Genomic DNA, 22,597 nt, shown 5'->3' with positions numbered 1-22,597 from the left:
CATTGTTGTTAATCCTGAAGTGGAGGGGGGTGAACTTTTATTGCTGAAACACAAAATCCTAACTATTTGCCATTGATACATGTGATTTTTGTACAACATAAGGTGTCTTAGGAACACTACTATCATATTATAGCGGAACCACTTGTACTATCATTTTTATTGAGGTTTGGGCATTTTGTTAATGCCTGCAACTTGTGTTTATATATTGTGAATGTTGGATATCTTGGAAAAGGTTAAGGCTGGTTCCATGTGTGCTTATCCTCTGGCAAGCTGTTGTGTCAGATGAGTTTGTGGATACATTTCATACAAGGGTTTGTTCTGTGAGGGTGAATGTCTGCCTTTGTGCTTTGTTGAATAGAACTGAAGGAAAATGTATATGGTGAATTTCAGGGCAGTACTTCTGAGAACATTAGATTCAAAACTGGTGATGAATGTTCATATATTTGGACTGAAACTAGATGGTTTAACAGTGGTTTATTCAATAAATGGGTACACTTTCTCCATTCCCTTACAAGTTGCTTTATTCAGTTGAAGATTGCCTTCCAATTTAGAGTTGAGTTTTCGGAAGATTGTCTTTGGTGCATCAGTTTATGTATTGTCAAAAAATCTTGTTGAGTTGGAAATGCTGTTTAAGAAATCAATATGATGCCAATGATCAGATGCTTTTTCACAAGATGTTTTGTCTGAGTTTAAATTTGGAAATACATAGTTCACACTGACAGCACATTTCCAATGTTCACGTGATAGGGGCAGCATTAGGTCATTCGGCCCATCAAGTATACTCTGCAATTCAATCATGGCAGATCTATCTCTACCTCCTAACCCCATTCTCTTGCCTTCTCCCCATAATGCCTAACACCTGTACTAGTCAAGAATCTATCTTGTCTATCTCTGCCTTAAAAATATCCATTGACTTGGCTTCCACAGACATCTATGGCAAATAATTCCACAGATTCACCACCCTCTGACTAAAGAAATTCCTCCTCATTTCCTTACTAAAGGAACATCCTTTAATTCTGAGGCTATGACCTCTGGTCTGAACATCAAGGAAAATGTAGAATAGATCATTGTTAGCTAGGGAAAGGTTTCAACCAGGCATACAATGTACAATTTAAACAGGAAGACAGTCAGATTGGTCGGAGAACTAAGATGGGGGCAGGATGAAGAGAGTACTGGTTGGAGAACTATCCCTCCATCCCTCCCCAATCCTAGTTCTCTGACCAGTCTGACTATCCTGATTACATCTTACATTGTATGCCTCATTGTCACCTGCCCCTAGACCTATTCTACATTTGAGCTTTGTTTCAGTCTGAAGAAGGATCTCGACCCAAAACGTCCAGAGATGCTGCCTGTCCCGCTGATTTACTCCAGCATTTTGCACTTATCTACCTTAATCCGTTTAAGTGCTTACGTGGATCTTGTACAAGCAGCAATCAAAGAGAAGCAGGGAGAAGAGCTTATTGGCTGAGACCCCTGGGAAAGGCGAGTCAGAGGGGAAAACTGTTTATAAAGAGTGCCAAAAAGCCAGTGTTAGCCCAGTGCTTACGTTGATCTTGGACAAGTAGCAATCAAAGAGAAGCAGGGAGAAGAGCTTATTGGCTGAAACTCGTGGGAAAGGTGAGTCAGAGGGGGAAAATTGATTCCTGAAGAGTTTTTCTGGTCTGTCGGACAGGTGTTTGGGGATTTTTCTTTTTTATAGAGAGAATTCTTCTGTCATCAGCTGTGGAGGTCTTCCTTGGCCTGCCAGTCCTTTTGCGATTAGTTAGCTCACATGTGCTCTCTTTCTTCTTAATGATGTTCCAAACGGTAAGCCTAAGCTTTGGCTGATGTGTCTCACAGTTTTATTTTTGTTTCTCGGTCTCATAATGGCTTCTTTGACTTTCATTGGCACAACTTTGGTCCTCATGTTGATAAACAGCAATAAACATTTCCAAAGGTGATGGAGAGACTGGAGGAAAGACGAGCTGCTGAGAGCTCTCTTGTACCTTCATTAAGGAGGCATTTAAACACACCTGAGCAATTACAAACACCTGTGAAGCCATGTGTCCCAAACATTATGGTGCACTGAAATGGGGGGGACTATGTATAAACACGGCTGTAATTTCTACATTGTGAAACCGAAATGTATAAAAAATACCCTTTAATAAAATCTGATTTAACCACATGTGATTTTTTTTTTTCTATTACAAATTTCAAATTGTGGAGTACAGAGGGAAATAAATAAATGATGGGTCTTTGTCCCAAATATTATGGAGGGCACTGTATAGCCAGTATATAAGGATTTATAGCCTGTCCCGTGTTGCTATCCATGGCCTGGATTCATCTGCCTTGCCTATCAGGCTTCTTGCATTGTAATAAATGTAGTTTAAGCAATTAATATTTCCTTGCTCCCTTCCATGGTCCTACCTGTCCTGTCTACTGAATATGTTCTCTAACTTCAATAGTTGCCTCGTCCTTCTCAACTGCAACATACTGATTTAGGTCCCTTATGTTGCCTTGGGTCCCTCCCTTCCATGCCCCCTTCACCAAGCCCCCATCCAGACTAGTTTAAACCTTCCTGAGTAGCTCCAGCAAATCCTCCCTCCAGGATATTGGTCTCCCTCCAGTTTAGGAGCAATCCTTCTCTCTTGTACAGGTCACCTTTGCTCCAATCCCTGTCCACTGTACCAGCTGCTACGGCACACATTTATAGCCCCTAATGTCGGATTCTTACACTAACTAGCACCAAAATATTGCTTTATCTGTTTCAAATCACTCTCCCTTTGTTTTAAGACAGTTGCCCACAGGTTCTAGATTCTTGCACAACAGCGAATATCCTTTTCGGATCCACTTTGTCAAGATCCCAGAGATCTTGAGTACTTTAATCATGTCGCCTCTCATTCTAAGCTCGGCGGATACAAGCCTCGCCTATTCATCTTTTCCTCATAATACAATCATTCAGAGTATTAGTCTGATAAACCTTTTCTTAACTAAATTATTTCCAACATATTAACAACCTTTTAAATAGCAATAAAAATAAGACCAATGTTCTACACAATCCATCTGATCTCGCCTATACCCTATATAATATTCACTGCAACTAATTTTTTTATTTCGCAGTTCTGACTAAGGATCCTCATCTAGAAGCATTCACTCAGCTTTGCTTCAGAAGTTGCTTAATCTGCTGTTTCCAGCATTTTGTGCTTTTATTCCGATTTCCAGCAACTGCAGTTTTATATTTTCATGTGGAAACACATGTAGATTCTGCATCCATCACATAGTTACTGGTCCACCTATTCATTATTTGCCCTATTTAGTATGCCTGCATGCAAGCGGACCTATGTGCATGGGTGTGCCTCAAAATTGAAAGTGGCGGCCACACAGATAAAACGATTTGTTCCAATTTCTATAACCCCAGTAGAGGGAGCTAAAGATTACAATCAGAAACAGAAAACCACCTCAAGTCCATAAGTTCAATTTTCCTGCCTAAAAACCAACTTCACTGAACAACCTTGGAACACATTAAATTGAATTATTCGTATTTTATTCTGAGTTGTGGTGTCACTGGCACAGCAGTAAATGCTTGCCCATCCTCAATACAGATACCCAAATGAAGAAAAACAAAGGTTGGAAATCAAAAGTAAAAATAAAATCTTTAAGATACATGGCAGGTCAGACAACACCTGTAGTGAGAGGAAAAGGTCAACTACATTGGTGTGGTTTTCCAGGTCTACTATCCCTTCTCTAAAGTGATATTAATAAACTAAATTAATATGTTGGGTTTTCATGGTAGTTTAGAGAGTTCATGGCCGCTTTTGTTGAGACTAGCCTTTCTGGATTTTATAAAAGATCAATTTAAATGATCAAGCTCAAGCTATCATAGCCGGACTTGAAGGCATGTTATGGATTATTAATTCAGTCTTGTAACCACTACATGATCATAGCTGTGTTGGTCTGTGTCAAAATTAATAGATTTGCTATGAAGAAGCATGGAGTGATGAGGCTTTAGTGAGTGTTATTCTCATCAATGGGTGAAAACTTGTTATTTTCTGCTGTCTTCAGGTAAAAATGGTCAGCCAGTGGCAGAGAACTTTAGGTTGGAAGAGAGTACTTTGCCTGAAGACTTGCAGGAGGGGCAGGTGAAAGTTCACACCAGATATCTGTCTGTGGATCCCTACATGGTGAGTACATGTGCATTATTTGTGGGGTCACAGGCCCAAATAACCAATGGATAAACAAAGGCAAATCAAAAAAATATTGGAATGCACATTTGCCAAATATTCTCTGCTATTTCCTTTTGCTTACCCGACAGCTGGGTGTTAAGTTTCCTTCCAAAGTTGCTATTGAACCTGGCCAAACTGCAGAAACGAGGAAGCACAGATGCTGACTTACAAACGAAGACAGTGCTGGAATAGCTCAACTGGTCAGGCAGCATCTCAGGAAAACATTATTAAATTATGTTTTGGGTCAGACGTCAGACTATTTGGGGGTGGTGGGGGGGGGGAATAAACCTGGAAGAGAGGAGGAACCGGACAAAGTCTGGCAGGTAATAGACCAAGACATGTGAGGATATATGATGGGCAGTTGGTTGGATAAAGATCAGGGGTAAAAAGACACGGTGTGAAACAAAAGAATTGAAAATTAATAGGACAGTTGATAGTGAAGAAGATTGTCCAAGAACAGCATGGGAATCAGCTGGAAGGTTGGGCAGAATGGTGGCAGATGAATTTTATGTACAGAGAAATCAAGGAGAACAGGGTAGACACAAAATGCTGGAGTAACTCAGCGGCACAGGCAGCATCTCTGGAGAGAAGGAATGGGTGACGTTTCGGGTGGAGACCTTTCATCAGTCTGAAGAAGGGTCTCGATCTGAAACGTCACCATTCTTTCTCTCCAGAGATGCTGCATGTCCCGCTGGGTTACTCCGGCATTTTGTGTCTACCTCTGATTTAAACCAGCATCTGCAGTTCTTTCCTACACAACCTAGGAGAACAAGTCCATAGCTCACTAAAAGTGACATGTGGCTTGGGTAGTGAAGAAAGGATTTGAGTATAAGATTTGGGGTGGAATGCTACAACTGTCTAATATGTTGATTAGACTGTACTTGAAGTATTGTGTTCGGTTCCGGTTTCCACACAACAAAGTGTGTGCGAGCAATAGAGGGTGCAGAAGGAATTCGCCAACCTTGGCTTTTCCAAGAAGGACGACACAAAAAAACTAAGACAGACACAAAGATCTGGAGTAACTCGAGTTGAAGAACTCCTACTTCAGAGGAACGGTCTCGACGTCACCTATTCCTTTTCTCCAGAGATGCTGCCTGACTCGCTGAGTTACTCCAGCTTTTTTTCTGTCTTTGGTTTAAACCAGCATCTGCAGTTCCTTCCAACACATTTTATCCAAGAAGGATGTGGCTTGGAATGGAGGTCTACAGTTACAAACTTTGGTTGGATAGGCTGGTGTTATTCTCACTGGAATGTAGGAAACTCGGGAGTAACTTTTAAGAGTTAAGGGCCTATCCCACTTGGACGACCTAATCCACGAGTTTAGAAGACCCTAGACAAATTTGAAAAAAATGTCAAGGTCGTGTTGACTCGCCGAAGTAAAAGACCTCCTACAACCTCCTACGACTATGTCTGCGACCCTCCTTGACCTCAGTCTTCCACACCTAAGACCAACTATGACCAGCTACGAGTGGGAAATGATCACATGATAAAATGATGTCATGTTTGCTTTTTTTTCTCGGGCCAGTTACCGACATACGACTACCTACGACTACCATCACGACCTACCTACGAGTAAAAAGTGTCAATTTTTTTCATGACAACCTTTTTTTTACTCGTGGACAATTTTCATCAGGCTGGAAAAAACGCCGCAACCTACTTGAGGCCACGAGTACAAGGAGACCATTCACGAGCATGAGGAAGAGTTACGAAGACCTCCAACGACCTCGTGGCGACCATGCTGCGAGTAAGAGACATGGAGGATATGCAGGCAAAGGGGATTAGCATAGATATCATGATTATGGGTGTGGTGGGCCTAAAGGGGTATTTCTGTGGTGTATGACTTATTTTATGAATGTTTAGCAGCCGGGGAAATCTGCTGGTCTAGCAATGAAGTCCTGTCAATGATCACAATGTTGCCATATCTGGGCATGCAGTTGAATTGCCACGGTTTGGATGGCTAAAGGGCAAGTGTTGGAAAATTGGATTAATGAGCAGCATGGATAGAGTGGGCTGAAGGATCGCTTCTGGCTGTGCAAATGCTCTCATTATATTCTAGTTTTCCAGTCTAGCATTCAGTTATGGATTAACCAGCCCTGATCTATGTTCCTTTACTGACCTTCTCAGTAGATCATGTCAAAAATGTTACAATCTTTGCAGGAAGAGGCTTGGTTTGGCATCTCCACTTTATTTCTGCTTCCTATAAACATGTTGCAAAGTTTTTTGCTTTGTATGTTTGCACTTGATTTGCAAGTTCTGTATAATTTTGAATAAGATCCCAGCATTTGTCTTTTCTTTCAAGTTTGCACTTTTCATTTCAACAATCTCCCATTAAGAGCCATCCAATCACCCTTCTGGGCATTTTGCTCTTACCAGCGCTTTTTTTTGTTGTAATTAATGATCACAATTGTGTACAATACTCCCAATGTAAATGGGTTAGCTATGGCGTTAACACTATCACCTTGTTCAAAAAGCTTCCATCCACGGGTCTTGAGAATAAAATAAAGGTAGATACTCTTACCAAACAACTGGGGGAATCCTGTTGGTGCTGCCATTTTTGGAATGAAGATGCTAAAATATGGCTTTCTGTTTTGGCTACAAGTTGAAGACTTGGTGTTAAGAGGACGTGTATTTGCTGGGAATATTTATTTCTGTCAATGTCACTGAAACATACAAGGCACAGAAACTGCAGATGCTAGAATCTGGAGCAAAAAAGAGCAGCTGGTGGATAAAGCTGTATTATGGAGAGATGGACATTTGTTTTGGGTTGAGACCCTTCATCGAACCCATTTCTCTTCTTGATAAAGGCAAATAACCTAAAACGTCTTCAGTGTACATCCCTGCTCAGATGCTGCCTGGCTCTGCTGAGTTCCTCCAGCTGCTCTCCTTTAGTTTTGTTGCAGACTTCAGCATCTGCAGTCTCTTTTAACTCAATTTTACTGCTCCATTGTGAAGTCTCTTCAAGGTATGCAATGTAAAGAAGTTTTCCTCCTCTCTGCGGAAGCCCCCTCTCACCACTGCCCCTCTGATTTTCACTGCTCTCCAATTCTTCAACTATGTTCTAACCTGGACTCATAACCATGTGTCCTTCCTCATAATTGTCCTCTCTGCCATCTTGTCGTGAATGGCTTCTAGCTCCAGATCTCATAGTTCTGTCCCAAACAGAACTTTTGGTATCTCCATTCTATTCATAGCTTATCTGAACTGTTTTTCCTCCATGACCTATGCGCAACCCTCTCTGCCGTGTGCCAGTACATTCTGGCCTTCTCTCTTTCTCCCCACAGCCACAGTCCTTGCTCTCCCAAACATTGTCCTGCTGGATCCACTCTTTCATTTTCCTGATATCTCCAAGCTCCTGATGTCAAGCTGGTATCCTGCTGTTCTCCTGCGGTCCACCTTCCCAAGGCCCCTAACACCTTGTGGGGCTGCACTGCTTGTCTAGTCAAAGGCCCCCACCTGTCTGATCTTGTGTTCTGCCCTTTCCCCACCTCCTCTGAGCTCCCTTCCCCTGCAACATTACCCTTTCTTCCACTCCTAGAGCCCTCCCTCCCATCACCTCTTCTGACGCCTTGCCTGCCCCAGCTCCAACCCCTGCTGTGACCTCACCATCCCCTCTAACAACCTCCATGCTTGACATTGAGTGGTCTGTTCTCAACAGAGGCCTCTACTTTGTTCCCCACACTTCAATGAGCCCTATGCCTGTCGTGATGTTGAACTCTTCTTTCACCTCCATGTTTAGTACCTTGGCAAGGAGCCCTCGCCCAGATACTGCCTGACCCGCTGAATTCCTCCAGTTCTCTCCTTTTTTTCGCTCACTTACCGTAAATATATTATCTGGTCATAACTACTTTACTATTTGTTAGCATTGCTGTGTTTTCATTGTTGCATTAAAATAGGATTTGACTTTAAAGATTTTTCATTAATTGCAAATGTCTTGCAGGCAAATGCAGGAAAGGTCTTTCCCCAGGTAGGAGGTTTCAGATCATTGGGGCATTAAATTAGAGCTGGGCTTTCGGTCTTGGTCTGAGAGCATTTAATCGCACCAAGGGGTAGTGGGAAGCTAGAACTCTATCTTTAACAAGCTGAGGTGGGTTGACAAAAAAAAATTTTTAATCGAATTAGGAAGCCAAGACACAATTGAATGCTTGGGAAAAGGACAAAGGACTGAATGGACTAGTTTTTGTTCTTGTTCTGTCCTGTGTTTATTCCAATCTGTTAAGATGGACTAATTTTAGTGCCTGAAGTTTAATGGTTGACTTTGATTTCCATTTTTGTAGCGATGCAGGATGAATGAAGACACCGGGGTGGACTATTTGCATCCTTGGCAAGTATCCAGAGTTGCTGTTGGTGGAGGAGTGGGAGTGGTTGAAGATAGTAAACATCCCATGTTTCAAAAATGTGATGTTGTAACTTCATTCAACTGGCCTTGGCAGACTCGGGCCATTGTGGATGGGAAAGTCCTGATGAAGGTAGTTTCCAATTCGTATGGAATATTGCCACTAAACGTTGCCATAGTTTATATGCTATCTTCCCATTTAACATCTCCCTTAGTCCTTTCCCACAGGTCCAACATGAAATGTTCTTATTTATGTTGCAAATTTGAACTTGAATAACAGATATTTGCCACCTGTCCATGTTAACATATAATGTGTTCTATTTCTATATGTTATGAAATACTAGCGAGAGGTAACTATGGCTTGATTGGTAGCACCTCATCTCTGAGTTAGAAATTCTGTGGTTGATCTATGAATGACATGTAAAATAGAATTTATGTCCACTCTCAGATGCAGGTTGAGGAACTCATGGCAAAATCTATTGAGTTATTCCTCAATCAACATTAGCCGCTCAAATTGAAGTATTTTCTAAAATCGTGGGGACATATGGGCTCTTAACCTAAAACGTCTTCCGTGTATATCCCTGCTCAGATGCTGCCTGGCTCTGCTGAGTTCCTCCAGCTGCTCTCCTTTAATTTTAAAGGAAACACTAATGACCCCCACTCCAGAAAATCAACTGGTTCCGGGTCCTGGGGCAAAGAGGGGCAGGACACCCGCACATCACTACTCACTATCTCCGGACTTGGAGAAACAAGGTTCAATGCCATTTTCAGTGTTTCCGGGGTAGACTGATCACTGACAAGCTTGGACTCTGAAATGAGGATAGGGCTCTTGTTGACCACCACACCCAGCTTCCCACCCCCCTCCCCCCCATTCCAGATGCAGCACCTGGAGTGCTCCCTACCTCCCCCACCACAGGAACATCTGTACCAGGCTCTGTGGGAGAGGCTGGCATCTTGGGGATCCATCCAGTGGATCACTATACCCCATCCAGTGGATCACTATACCCTTCACCCTTACGCACAGCCCGGACTGAGAGCCTAGGCTGGGGTTCCATCCCCAATCCCCACAACCAAACCGTCTACCTCTGTTGGTCCCACCACTGCAGGGCCACCTATCAACCCAGAAGACTGGACTCGGGCTGCTGACTCTAACAGCTGGTAAATCATCCCCCTCAAGAGGCCTCTGGACCTTAGGGCTGCCTTCTACTTCAGAGAGGATGGGTGCCCCCTCCTTTTCTTCCTGCAAGCCTTTGTGAGCACTAAAACATTCATCTAGGAGGAGGTGTCTGTCTGCTACATTGGCTTCCTCTGAACCAGCCATTTTTTAATCCCGGGGCCAACAGGTTCCTCAGGGTCAGAGCCGGGGCCAAACGCAGGCCCCTGGACGTCAAGGGGCGGCACCCCTTGATGTTTTGTTTTCTTCGTTGCCTTACCCCAGAATACTCCCTCCTCTCACTCTCTTGCAACATACTCTACCCCAATGTCCACCGCAATGGGTGGAGAGGATGATTAGAGGTACCTTCCTGGGCTGTTGAGGTGGAAGCTGTGACCCAGAGGCTAGGGCAGTTTTTACAAAAGTCTCCCTCTCCTGTACAGGCATGACACAGCGCATGGTCCAAGAACTGAATAAACAGCCCCTTCAAACTGGACAACAAAATGGCCCGCAGTGACTCCGTCCCACACAAGCTGCATGAACAGCTGGTGTCAAAATGAAAGGGCATGATGGAGGTTGTTCTCTTGATGACTGGGTGAGATGGGGGTAATATCTGACTGCACACCCCCAAAGGGCAGAGATGAGGGAGAAGGAGCTCATTGGATCTGAAGGGTGGGACTAATATTCCTACAATTGCCCCCAGTGGGTCCCCTGGCAGGAAATCCCACCTACTGTGACCCACTTAATCTGGGCTTGTGGCTTTGCATGCTGTCTTGAGGACAAAACTGCCTTTCCTGACATCTTTGGGGCTGCAACAATGTCTGAAGGGCCAACATCTCCAGCCATTACCTTTACACAGCATCAATACTCATGTCAGGGTGCACACAGCTTTTCAGTCCGCTCCTAAAGGTTAACACTCTGCACAGTGACTGGGGAACAGGAGTGGGTGATGTAGCAGCTACACTTGCAGAGCTCAACTGAACCCCCCTCGCTCCCCCCCCCCCCCCCCCCGATAAGATTGATTAACCATTTAATAGTCACAAAACAGCACCCAGCACTTTTCTGCAGATCAGAGCACAGGAGAGATTGAGATCAGTGGGCGTAGTCCAGTAATGCTCATTGATTATGTCAATATGATGATACCGCAGCTCGGGAGAGGCCTACGGATTAAGTCCAGCCTGGGCCCCATGCAAGTCCGAGATGCTGCTGTACCTTCCAGCACCCGATTGACCATGGCAAAGCGAAATGGGGTGGGAAGTGAGTTCACCGAAGGGAACAACGTAAAGTCAATTGCATCAGCTCCCTTCTGACTCATAGTCTCACCCCCGTGATCTTGCAGCCATTGTCGCCTCCATCAAACCTTCCCGAAAATCCTCTGGAAAAACAGTCACAATCTTTGCAAAACAAGTCTCCTGAAAAGACAGGCACTACAATTCATTGCCCACTTGCAAAAGTTATTTTTTTTGCAATAGGTTCTCCTGTCTGCAGCTCTGGCCTTCAGTTTTTCCAGTGCAGCAATAGAGTACCTCTGTGTGAAACCACAATTGGAGTATTGTGTTAAGTTCTGGTCACTCTGATATAGGAAAGATGTTATTGAGTAAGATTTGTAAGGATGTTGCCTGTTTTGCAGGGCTTGAGTTGTAAAGAAAGACTGAATAGGCTGGAGCATTTTTCCTTGGAGTATAGGTGGCAGAGGGATGACCATTAAATCAAGAGGAGCATTGATAGGATGAATGATCAGTCTTTTTCCCAGAATAGGGGAATCAAAGCTCATAGATTTTAGATGAAGGAAATTCAGCATGTTCCCAAGCTCTACTCTGAGAAAGTATCCTACTGAGATGCATCTCAGTTTAGTTTGGCATCAACTCTGCCCAAAAATCGCAGAGTTGTAGATGTGGCCCAATTTTCTCCGCCCGACTCCGCCCGCCAACAACATCTATGTGTCACGTTGCCTTGAGAAAGCAGCCAACATAGCAAGGACCCCTTACACCTATGTCATTCTCTCTTCCTTCTCACCCATCGAGCCAAAGATACAAAACCTTAAAGGCATAACACCTGGAACCTGACACAGGAACAGAGCTTCTTCCTTGCTGTTGTTAAGCTGAAAAGAGTGCAGAAAAGATTTACAATGATCTAGCCAGGTCCTAAGCTATAGGAAGAGATTCTGCAGGCTAGGGCTTTATTCTTTAGAGCACGGGAGGATAAGGGGTGATCTTATGGAGGTGTATAAAATCATGAGGGGAATAGATAGGGTAGATGCATAGATTCTTTATCCAGAGTAGGGGAATCGAGAACTGAGCATGTAGGTTTAAGGTGAAACAGAAAAGATTTAATAAGAACATGATGAGCAACTTTTTTTACATAGAAGGTGGTGGTTATATAGAAGGAGCTTCCAGGGGAGGTAGTTGAGGCAGGTACTATAACAACGTTTAAATGACATTTGGACAGGTACAGGTACATGGATAGGAAGGGGTTTGATGGATATGGGCCAAATGCAGGCAGATGGGACTAATGTAGATGGGGCATTTTGGTCGGTAAGGGCAAGTTGGGCCGAAGGACCTCTTTCCATGCTACCCTTGCACTATTTTTATCTGCACTTTCTTTAGAGCTGTAAATATATTTAGCACTTTTTTTGCTTTTGTACGTTAAGATTTTGATTTGTTGGAGCGTATCGTATGATTTGCCGAGATAGAACGCAAAACAGTTTTTCACTATATCCCAGTATATGTGACAATAATAATCAATACTAATAAAGGGCACACAAGGGGCAAGTTTTTTTTTTTTTTCCCCCCCAGCGGGTGGTGGGTGTGTGGATCGAGCTGCCAGAGAAAGTGAGTGCGCAGGTACAATAACAATACATTTGATCAAGTACATGGCTGGGAAAGATTTGGTGGTCCATGGGTCAGATGCAGGCATATGTTACTCACTCAGCTAGGTGACTTGGTTAGCATGCATGAGTTGGACCAAAAGGCATGTTTCCATGTGTTGGAAGGAACTGCGGTATAAAAGGGCAGTACGGTGGCGCAGCGGTAGAGTTGCTGCCTTACAACGCCTGAGACCTGGTTATCATCCCAACTCCGGGGGCTGTCTGTACGAAGTTTGTACGTTCTCCCCATGACCATGTGGGTTATCTCTGAGATCATCGGTTTCCTTCCATACTCCAAAGACGTACAGATTTGTAGGTTCATTGGCTTGGTATAAATGTAAAATTGCCCCATGTGTGTGGTGTGGTGTTAATGTGCGAGGATTGTTGGGTGGTGCGGACTCGGTGGGCGCGGTGTTTCTGCACTGTTTCTCTAAATTAAACTAAACTGCAGATGCTGGTTTAAACTGACGATAGACACAAAAATGTTACTGGAGTTTAGAAGGATGAGGGGGTTCTTATAGAAACATATAAAATTATAGAAGGACTGGACAAGCTAGATGCAGGAAAAATGTTCCCAATGTTGGTCGAGTCCAGAACCAGGGGCCACAGTCTTAGAATAAAGGGGAGGTCATTTAAGACTGAGGTGAGAAAAAACTTTTTCACCCAGAGAGTTGTGAATTTATGGAATTCCCTGCCACAGAGGGCAGTGGAGGCCAAGTCACTGGATGGATTTAAGAGAGAGTTGGATAGGCATCTAGGGGCTAGTGGAGTCAAGGGATATGGGGAGAAGGCAGGCACAGGTTATTGATAGGGGACGCAGCCATGATCACAATGAATGGCGGTGCTGGCGCGAAGGGCCGAATGGCCTCCTCCTGCACCTATTTTCTATGTTTCTAAAAAGCTGGAGTAACTCAACGGGTCAGACAGCATCACTGGAGCTAAGGAATAGGTGATGATTCTGGTCAAGACCCTTCAGACTGCGTTAGCGAAAAGGGAAACAAGAGATATAGACGGTGATGTAGAGAGATATAGAACAAATGAATGAAAGATGCAAAAAAAGTTACAATGATAAAGGAAACAGGCCATAGTTAGCTGTGTGCTCGGTGAAAATGAGTATAGACGATGAGACTCGACGACTTTGAAGCTGATACGACTTGGGTGGGGAAGGGATGGAGAGAGAGAGAGGGGGGATGCAAGGGTTACTTGGAGTTGGAGAAATCAATATTCATACCACTGGGTTGTATGCTGTATGTCTGTTACTGTACCACACATATAATTGTTCCTGCATAAAAGCAGCTGGCCTTCATTACCAATGATACAGATGGCAGAGCTTGCACTGGTTGAGACCGATTTGGCAGACGCAACTTACTCATAAAATGGTAGAACCTTTACATAGCCCACCATTATGTATGACGAGAGAAATAGCTCACAATCTCCTAGAACTGAATGCCAAATTTTGGAGGACAAATAAGCCTGACAGGTATTTTGAGGGACCTAGGTGTACAAATCCATTGATCCCTGAATGTGGCAGCATAGGTAGATAAGTTGGTCAAGAAGGCATGCAAAATACTGTTTCCTTGATTGGGGCATATAACATAAAAAGCAGGGAGGTTTTGATACAAGTTTATAAATACGGGTTAAACCACAGCTAGACCATTGTGCACTAATCTGGTTGTCATGATTGTACTAGAAAGAGTGCAGAGGTTATTCACCAGTCTGTTGCCTGGGATGGAGTGTTTCATTAATGTATTTGTTTTCCTTGGTATGGAGGAGGTTGAAGGGGAACCTGATTGGAAGTATACAACAATTATGAAGGCCATAGATGGGATAGATGTAAACAGAAGATCCTGCAGCTGAAACGGGAGATCAATTAGCTTTAAGATGTGGGTGGGAGGTTTAGAGGGAAGCTGAGGAATTTTATCAAGTGATGGCGACTGGAATGCATTCCCTGAGGGGTTAGTGGAGACAGACTCACTCTCTGGATTTAAGTATCTCAAAAAGCACTTAAATCTTCAAGGCACAAAAGTCTATGGACCAAGTGCTGGGAAATTAATAGAGGTGTGTACTTGATGGACCGGTTCTGGGTCTTCCGTCTAAGGGCCAATTTCTGTGCTCCAATTCAATCCCCTGCAATTGCACTCCTCTTAAGATTATGGATCACTATACCTGCAGAATACTGGGACAATAGAGGTTGATATGACAGGACTGAAAAGTTTCTCCCAAATTTATTTATAATTTGGAACCTTCTTACACTTGCCATTTGGTGTCCTTCTGGATTTGCAATATCTTCATGCCTGCCTTTTCGATCCTTTCATTACCTTAAACACTTCTAAATTGAATCTTGCATCTGTATTGCAACAACGGGTACCTGTGGCTTCTTTAAGTGAAATGGGTGACTTTGGTTTTAATGGTCTCCAAAGCAATTTCCCGTTGCAGTACCTTTGCCTTGTTCCCGCACCTCTTGTGGACTACTTGCTAGTTTGACGGCTGTGTCTTTGATGGGAGGACAATATTAGCAACAAGGTGTCATCCTGTGAAACTATAATGTTCCAATGACTTACAGTGTAATGATGATTAACAGTATTCATCACAGTGTGATTAGCTTCAGATGGATTATGAGTGGCTGCCTTTAATTGAGCCGAGGACTTTATAAATTAACTTTATCTGACCATGAGGAGTCTTGTGAAATTGAAGTGCACATGGTTTTTTTACGAAGCCCAATATTATATGCCACTGACTTCAATAAAAAGAACAGATTTACATTTTGTCACTGTTCAAGATCTCGGGACGTCCCATTGACACACTTCTGAAGTGTAAAGGGGCTATCCCACTGCGGCGACCTAATCTGCGAGTTCAGAAGAGTTTGCCCTCGACTCATACTCGCAGCATGGTCGACACATGGTCCTAGGAGGTCTTTGTAACTCTCCTTCATGCTCGAGATTAGTCCCCGCATACTCGAGGCCTCAGCTAGGTCGCGGCGTATTTTTCAACATGCTGAAAAATGCCCGCAAGTTAAAAAATATATATTTTTTAAAACTCGTAGGTTTAGTCGAAGTAGGTCGTAGGTAATCGAGGGTAGTCAAAGGTAGTTGTAGATAGTCTACAACATACTCGAAGGGAGGTCGAAGGAGGTCGACTTCACTCCTCTATTCGGTCCAATTTTCCCGAAGCTAGTCGAAGCAAGTCTTCAACATAGTCGAAGGAGATCGAAGGAGGTCTTCTACATAGTCGAAGGAGGTCTTCAACATGACACTTTTTCAAACTCTCCTAAACTCTTCTGAACCCGCCAATTAGGTCGCCGCAGTGGGACAGCCCCTTTATTAATGTCATGGGAAATGTGGCAGACTATCAATGTGTAGCAAGATTCATAAACTGCAATGTGGCAATAAATATTTTGCAAGGTAGGGAATGCAAATGAATTACTGTATATCCAATCCAGTTTCACAACAAGCTTGTGAGGTTAACATTTCTTTCCATCTGTATTGTTTAATTTCATGTGACTTTTTTGGTTTTCTTGCAGCTTGATCCTCAGCTTGTAGATGGGCACCTCTCCTATTTCCTGGGTATTGTTGGAATGCCAGGGCTTACCTCTCTACTGGGTGTGAGGGAGAAAGGCCACGTGAAGCCTGGAGCTAATCAAACTATGGTGGTCAGTGGCGCCGCAGGAGCTTGTGGGATGTTAGCTGGTCAGGTACGTGGAACAGGTTGGTCATAAGCAATTTGTTTTCTCCCTTTCCACATCTGACAAAGGGTTTTCTATCTGTAAACTTACTTAGTTCTCTTCCTACTGATGCTGCTTGACCTGCTAAGTGTTTTTTGCTTTTGTTGTATCAGGTTTCCAGCATCTGCATTTTCTTTAGAATGTCATCCTTCCACCGATTTCATCATCTCCTTTTCAGATCATTGATCATCTTGTGTTTTTAGATTTATGTTTTGCAGCAAACGTCAACCCTAAAATTGGGTACCATTATTCCTATCATCATTGTTACAGATCCGAACAGAAGACAATTTAACCACCTGCCTTTCACTTCAGTTATGATTAATGTATTCCTCAACTAGCTTTGTTCATATTTCTCAATACTGAACAAACTCCTTGATCCTGATTCTGAATCTTCAGTATGTAACATATATTTTCAATCTTCATGATAAAACTTTTAAGTTGATCAGTTTTAATTGGATGTTTTGCTTTTTTGTTATAATTTCTAAAATGGATGTCAATATTTTGGACCTTGCGAGGAAAGTATTAAATTAAGTTAAGGCAGATTACAGCATTATTAGGCAGGAGCTAGGGAGAGTAAATTGGGAGCAGTTGTTATTGGGTAAGTCCATATTTGACATGTAGGATTGTTTAAAGACCAGCTAATCAGGGTTCAGGACTGACATGTTCCAGGAAGGATAAGGATGGCAAGGTAAGGGCAAGACCATTCAACGATAAAGGAGGACATTTATACTTGGAGAAGATCTTTGTATCTGCTCTAGCCACAGGCAAGTTTCCAGAAGACTGGAGAGTAACTAGTGTTGTTCCTATTTGTTTAAGAAAGACAGTAGAAATAATCCAGGCCGGTGAGCTAAACATCAACGACCGTGAAGCTATTGGAGAGGATTCTTCACGATATAATTTATTCACATTTGGAAGAGAATGGGCTAATTAGAGGCAGTCAGCATGACTTTGTCCAAGATGGATCATGTTTTACAAACTTGAGTCAAACTTTCTGAGGATGCAACGAAGGACCTGGTTGAAGGTTGGGCAGTGGACATTGACTACATAGATTTTAGTAAGATTTGATAAAGTCCCTCATAGTAGGCTAATCCAAAAGATTAAGATGCACAGCATCCATGGTGACTTGGTTATTTGGATTCAGAACTTGCTTACTATAGAAGAATTTTATTCTGGGTGGAGGTCTGAGGCCTGTGAAGTTCAGCAGGGATATGCATGTATGTCCATATTTATGTGTGTGTGTGTGTGTGTGTACGTATGTGGATGGGTTGGTTAGTACAGTTGGAGATGACATCAAAATTGGTGGAGTTGCTGACATTGAGGAAAGCTGCATGCTGCATGCATTTATAGGGAATAGGCTATATGGAGAGGTTGGACAAACTTGGATTGTTTTTTCTGGAACAGAAGGGGTTGAGGGAAGACCTGATGATAGAACTAAATAAAATTGAGTCACAGGCATTGTAAACAGTCAGGATCTTTTTGAAGACAGCCAGTCTGAAGAAGGGTCCCGACCCAAAAAGTCACCCATCCTTTTCCACCAGAGATGCTGTTTGACCTGCTGAATTACTCCTGCACTTTGTGTCTATTTTCAGAATCTTTACCTCGGGTAGAAATATCAAAGATTAGGGGTTATAGCTTTAAAGTGAGGGGCAAAGTTTAAAGGAGATAAGACCAAGTGGGACCCGTTTGGCCCCGTCCCCCAGCGTGCGGTGTCACACAGGAAGGCTGGTCCCCGAACGCAATATTCCACCACTCACCCATAACCCCCATCTGCACAGGCGCGCTGACGGGTTCCCGTTGTGACATGACACACGCCCACACACCCACACACCCACACACCCACACACCCACTCACCCACACACACACACACACACACACACTAAACCCCCCCCACACACACACACTAACCCCCCCACACACTAACCCCCCCCCCCCCCCCCAGATTTGCTGCTAAATGAGATTCCATTGTGAAGTACCCATTTCCCCAATGCAACCCGTTCCCCAACGCAATAATCCCCTCCCTCATTTTAAACTTTTTTTAAAAAATGCAATTGCACTAAGATTTAATGTGAAGTAGGTGCCACTGACAAGGCCATCTTTTATTATCCAAATCTAATCATTAAACTTTGCTGTGCTGGGTTAGGGTGGCAGATTCTTTCCCTGACGGACATTGGCTGTGAAGGACTCGGTGTTCTGGGATAGAAGCATTGTAGCCGGTAGGGCATTGTGACATCATAACTGCCTAACTACCAGTGCAGATTTGAAGAAATCCAATTTTTAAATGTCACTTTAAAACTTTTAATTCTCCCCCACTATTTCCCTCTCCTTACAACATTGTAAAAACACTCTCATAGCTTGTGTATTGGCATTGGAGATCAGATTGTGATGTCATTTTCTGTTTTCGGAATCTTCACGGCAGCTTGTATAAATGAGATTCCATTGTGATTAGACAACTGTGAGATGCCATTGTGACATCATCACTGGAAGCTGCTGGAAGAGTCGCCCTCAAAGGCAGTTATTTTTTTCAAAGTTGGCTTTTTTTTTAAACTTTAAATATGAATAACTTGTGAAATATAACATCAAATCTGAAGGAATCCTAAAGTTCTGAGGTATTTGTTTGCACCATATGATTCAGGAATATTACCCTGATTTACAATGCAAGACGATAGACAAATAAAGAATGGAGGAATTACATTTTGTAGTTGGAATATACGGGGTGCCAACGAACCAATTAAGAGGGGTAAAATTTTTGCCCAACTAAAATCGTTGAAAAGCGACATAATGTTTTTGCAGGAGACACACATGAAACAACAAACACAAATAAGATTAAAGGCGAATTGGATAGGCCAAACATACTACTCCTCATTTACTTCTAAATCTAGGGGTACAGCTATTCTTATTAGGAAAGGTATTCCTTTTAAATTAAAGAATACCATATCAGATAAAGAGGGAAGATATATTATAGTTTCGGGTGAAATTTATGCAACCCCACTAACTTTGATAAATATTTATGCTCCGAATTTTGATAACCCCCACTTTTTTGATAAAATTATTGACATAATATCAGAGTTTAATTACCAAAATGTGATAATAGGGGGGGACTTTAACTGTGTTTTAGATTCATATCTAGATAAATCAGCAAAACAAAAGAAGAGTAATTTAAAATCTAAAACTAGCGAACTTCTAAATACATATATAAAAAATACGAATATAATAGATGTATGGAGATCTGCTAATCCAGTTGGAAGGGAATACTCGTTTTACTCTTCGGTGCATAAAACTTATTCAAGAATTGATTATTTTTTAGTGGATATGAAATTAATGCCATATACAAACAACCCAACATACCACATTAGTAGTATCTCAGATCACTCCCCGTTGACATTCTCAGTAAAATTTGAGGGAATGCCGGGCAAAAATTTTTTTTGGAGGTTTAATACACATATTTTAAATGATGTGCAAGGCTATCAATATTTAAAACAACAAATGGAACTTTTTTTCGATACAAATGATATACCAGGTACTTTGCCTTCTTTACTATGGGAAACTTTTAAGGCATTTATGAGAGGAATTATAATTTCATATCAAAGTTTTCAAAATAAAAAGAATAAGACAGAACAATTGTTGTTAGAACAAGAAATCAGACAGTTAGAGATGGATAATGCCAAAGATTCCACGACAGATAAACACAATAAGATAATATTACTGAAATTTAAACTTAATCGAATTTTATCGGCAAGGGTAATAAGACTATTCCAAATGACAAAACAGGAACATTTTGAGTTTGGTGACAAACCACATAAGCTTTTAGCTCGCCAATTGAAAAAAACAAGAAAAGGAAAATACTATAACCAAAATTAAATCAGAGAAAGGAGAATTACTAATACTACCTAAAGATATTAATAATAGATTTGCCCAATTTTATCAAAACTTATATACATCTAAAATTAAAAGAGAAGATAGTAAAATAAAAAAATTTCTAGATAATTGTAATCTTCCAATACTGGACCTTTTGGAACAAGAGGAATTAGGAGCTCAAATTACAATCAAAGAAATAGGTGAAACAATAAAATCGCTGAAAAATGGTAAGACACCGGGACCAGATGGTTTTAATAATGAATTTTATAAAAAATTTCAGGAGATAACAAGCCCTTATTTATTTAATTTATACTCCCATGCTTTTAAAGAAAACAAACTACCTGAAACACTAACAGAATCAACTATTACACTTATTCCAAAAAAAGATAAAGATTTAGAAGATCCGGGCTCGTACAGAGCTATATCACTTTTAAATACAGATCAGAAAATTTTAGCAAAGATTTTATCAAGAAGATTAAGCAAATATATTAGTAAATTGATAAACCCTGATCAAACGGGGTTTATACCTAAAAGATACTCATTTAATAATCTGAGACGTCTGTTTAATATAATGTACTCGCATAAAGTAGAGGAAGAAGATATATCAATTATTTCTTTGGATGCAGAGAAAGCATTTGATCAGGTAGAGTGGCAATACTTATATAAAGTATTACAAAAATTTAATATGGGAGAGAATTTTATAAGATGGGTAAAATTATTATATGATAAACCGATGGCAAGAATTTTAACTAATAACATGTTATCTCAAAAATTTCAACTATCAAGGGGTAATAGGCAGGGATGTGCACTATCACCCCTGCTATTTGCCCTTATGATAGAACCCCTGGCTGAAAGTATAAGAATTCATCCGAATATTCAGGGCTATAATACCAGAGACTCAAAGAATAAAATCTCATTATATGCAGACGATATACTTTTATATATTACAAAGTCACAAACGAGCATACCAAATTTATTAAACTTAATAGAGGAATTTGGGTCTTTTTCTGGATATAGAATAAACTGGAATAAAAGTGAAATCATGACATTAAAACCTCAAGAACCTACACACTTACTGAAGTTCCCCTTTAAAATCGCAACAGAAAAATTTAAATATTTGGGTATTCAGATTACTAGAAAATATAAAGCATTATTCAATGCTAATTTCATGCCTTTATTAAATAAACTTAATACGTTGATTAAATTTTGGAAAACACTTCCCTTATCATTATTAGGTAGAATAAATGCAATAAAAATGATCTTCCTACCACAATTATTATACCTATTTCAATCTATACCGGTATATATACCAAAATACTTTTTTTTAAAATTAGACTCTAATATTACTAATTATATTTGGGACTATAGATCACATAGAATCACAAAAAAACATTTATGTAAACCAAAAGAGGTCGGGGGACTTTCACTTCCGAATTTTATGTATTACTACTGGGCAGTGCATATTAAGAATATGATTTATTGGTTGGATAGTGCTACCCAACAGACAGAATGGATAAAAATGGAGAAGGAGGATTGCCATCCTAGTAATATAGGAACGATCCTCTTCTCCCCAAAAAAACTGAATAACACAATATATAAGAAGAACCCAATTATATATGGTACAATAAGAATTTGGAAACAAATAAAATTATCTTTAAAATTAAGAAATCTATCACTGTTAATGCCAATAGCGAATAACCCTTTATTTAAACCATCTCTTATTGATAAGACATATAACCAATGGGAAAGTCTCGGAATTAGAAGGATCGGGGATATGTATGAAATGGGAAACTTACTATCATTCCAACAATTACAATTAAAATTTAAATTGAAAAACAACCAATATTTTAAATATCTTCAGATTTGCGATTTCGTGAAAAAATATATACAAGGATATCAAAAAGTAACTCCTGACTTATTGGAAGAGGCAATGAATATTGAAGCTGACTCACAAAAATTAATATCATATTTATATAATAGTATTCTAAATATAGACCTACCATCGACAGAGGTACTTAGAGAAGAGTGGGAACGGGAACTAATGATAAAAATTACGAAGGTTAAATGGGAAAAATACCTGATATATATTCACAAATGTTCAATTAATGTAAGACATAATTTAATTCAATTTAAAATTGTACATAGATTATATTACTCAAAAACAAGATTGAACAAATTTTATCCAAATATATCCGCCACTTGTGATAAATGTCTAGCCCAAAAGGCAACTATAACACACTCCTTAGTCTCCTGCATAAAACTTTATAGATTCTGGAATGATATTTTTGAAATATTTACAAAATTATTCAAGACAAGAATGGAACCTAATACTGAAATGATTATATTTGGCGTAATGGAAGATGGGAATAAATTGAATACATCTCAAAATCTATTCCTTAACTATGGTTTAATAATAGCAAAAAAATTAATTCTTAAATTTTGGAAAGGTACATCAATACCAACGCT

General features: G+C 41.0%; 1 protein-coding gene across 2 annotated transcripts in view; it reads left to right on the top strand.

Annotated features, from left to right (window-relative positions):
* ptgr2 (prostaglandin reductase 2) overlaps positions 1 to 22,597 on the top strand; it is a 43,445-nt gene that overhangs the window by 9,551 nt on the left and 11,297 nt on the right. For both annotated transcript variants that reach the window (XM_033026760.1, XM_033026761.1), the window contains exons 3-5: positions 4,042 to 4,160; positions 8,477 to 8,668; positions 16,075 to 16,245. In XM_033026760.1, coding sequence (XP_032882651.1) covers positions 4,042 to 4,160; positions 8,477 to 8,668; positions 16,075 to 16,245 — 482 coding nt within the window. The remainder of the gene's footprint in view (positions 1 to 4,041; positions 4,161 to 8,476; positions 8,669 to 16,074; positions 16,246 to 22,597) is intronic.

This window comes from Amblyraja radiata, chromosome 9 (assembly GCF_010909765.2).
Source record: "Amblyraja radiata isolate CabotCenter1 chromosome 9, sAmbRad1.1.pri, whole genome shotgun sequence".
NCBI lineage: Eukaryota > Metazoa > Chordata > Chondrichthyes > Rajiformes > Rajidae > Amblyraja > Amblyraja radiata.
This window is presented reverse-complemented; position numbering and strand designations above follow the sequence as displayed.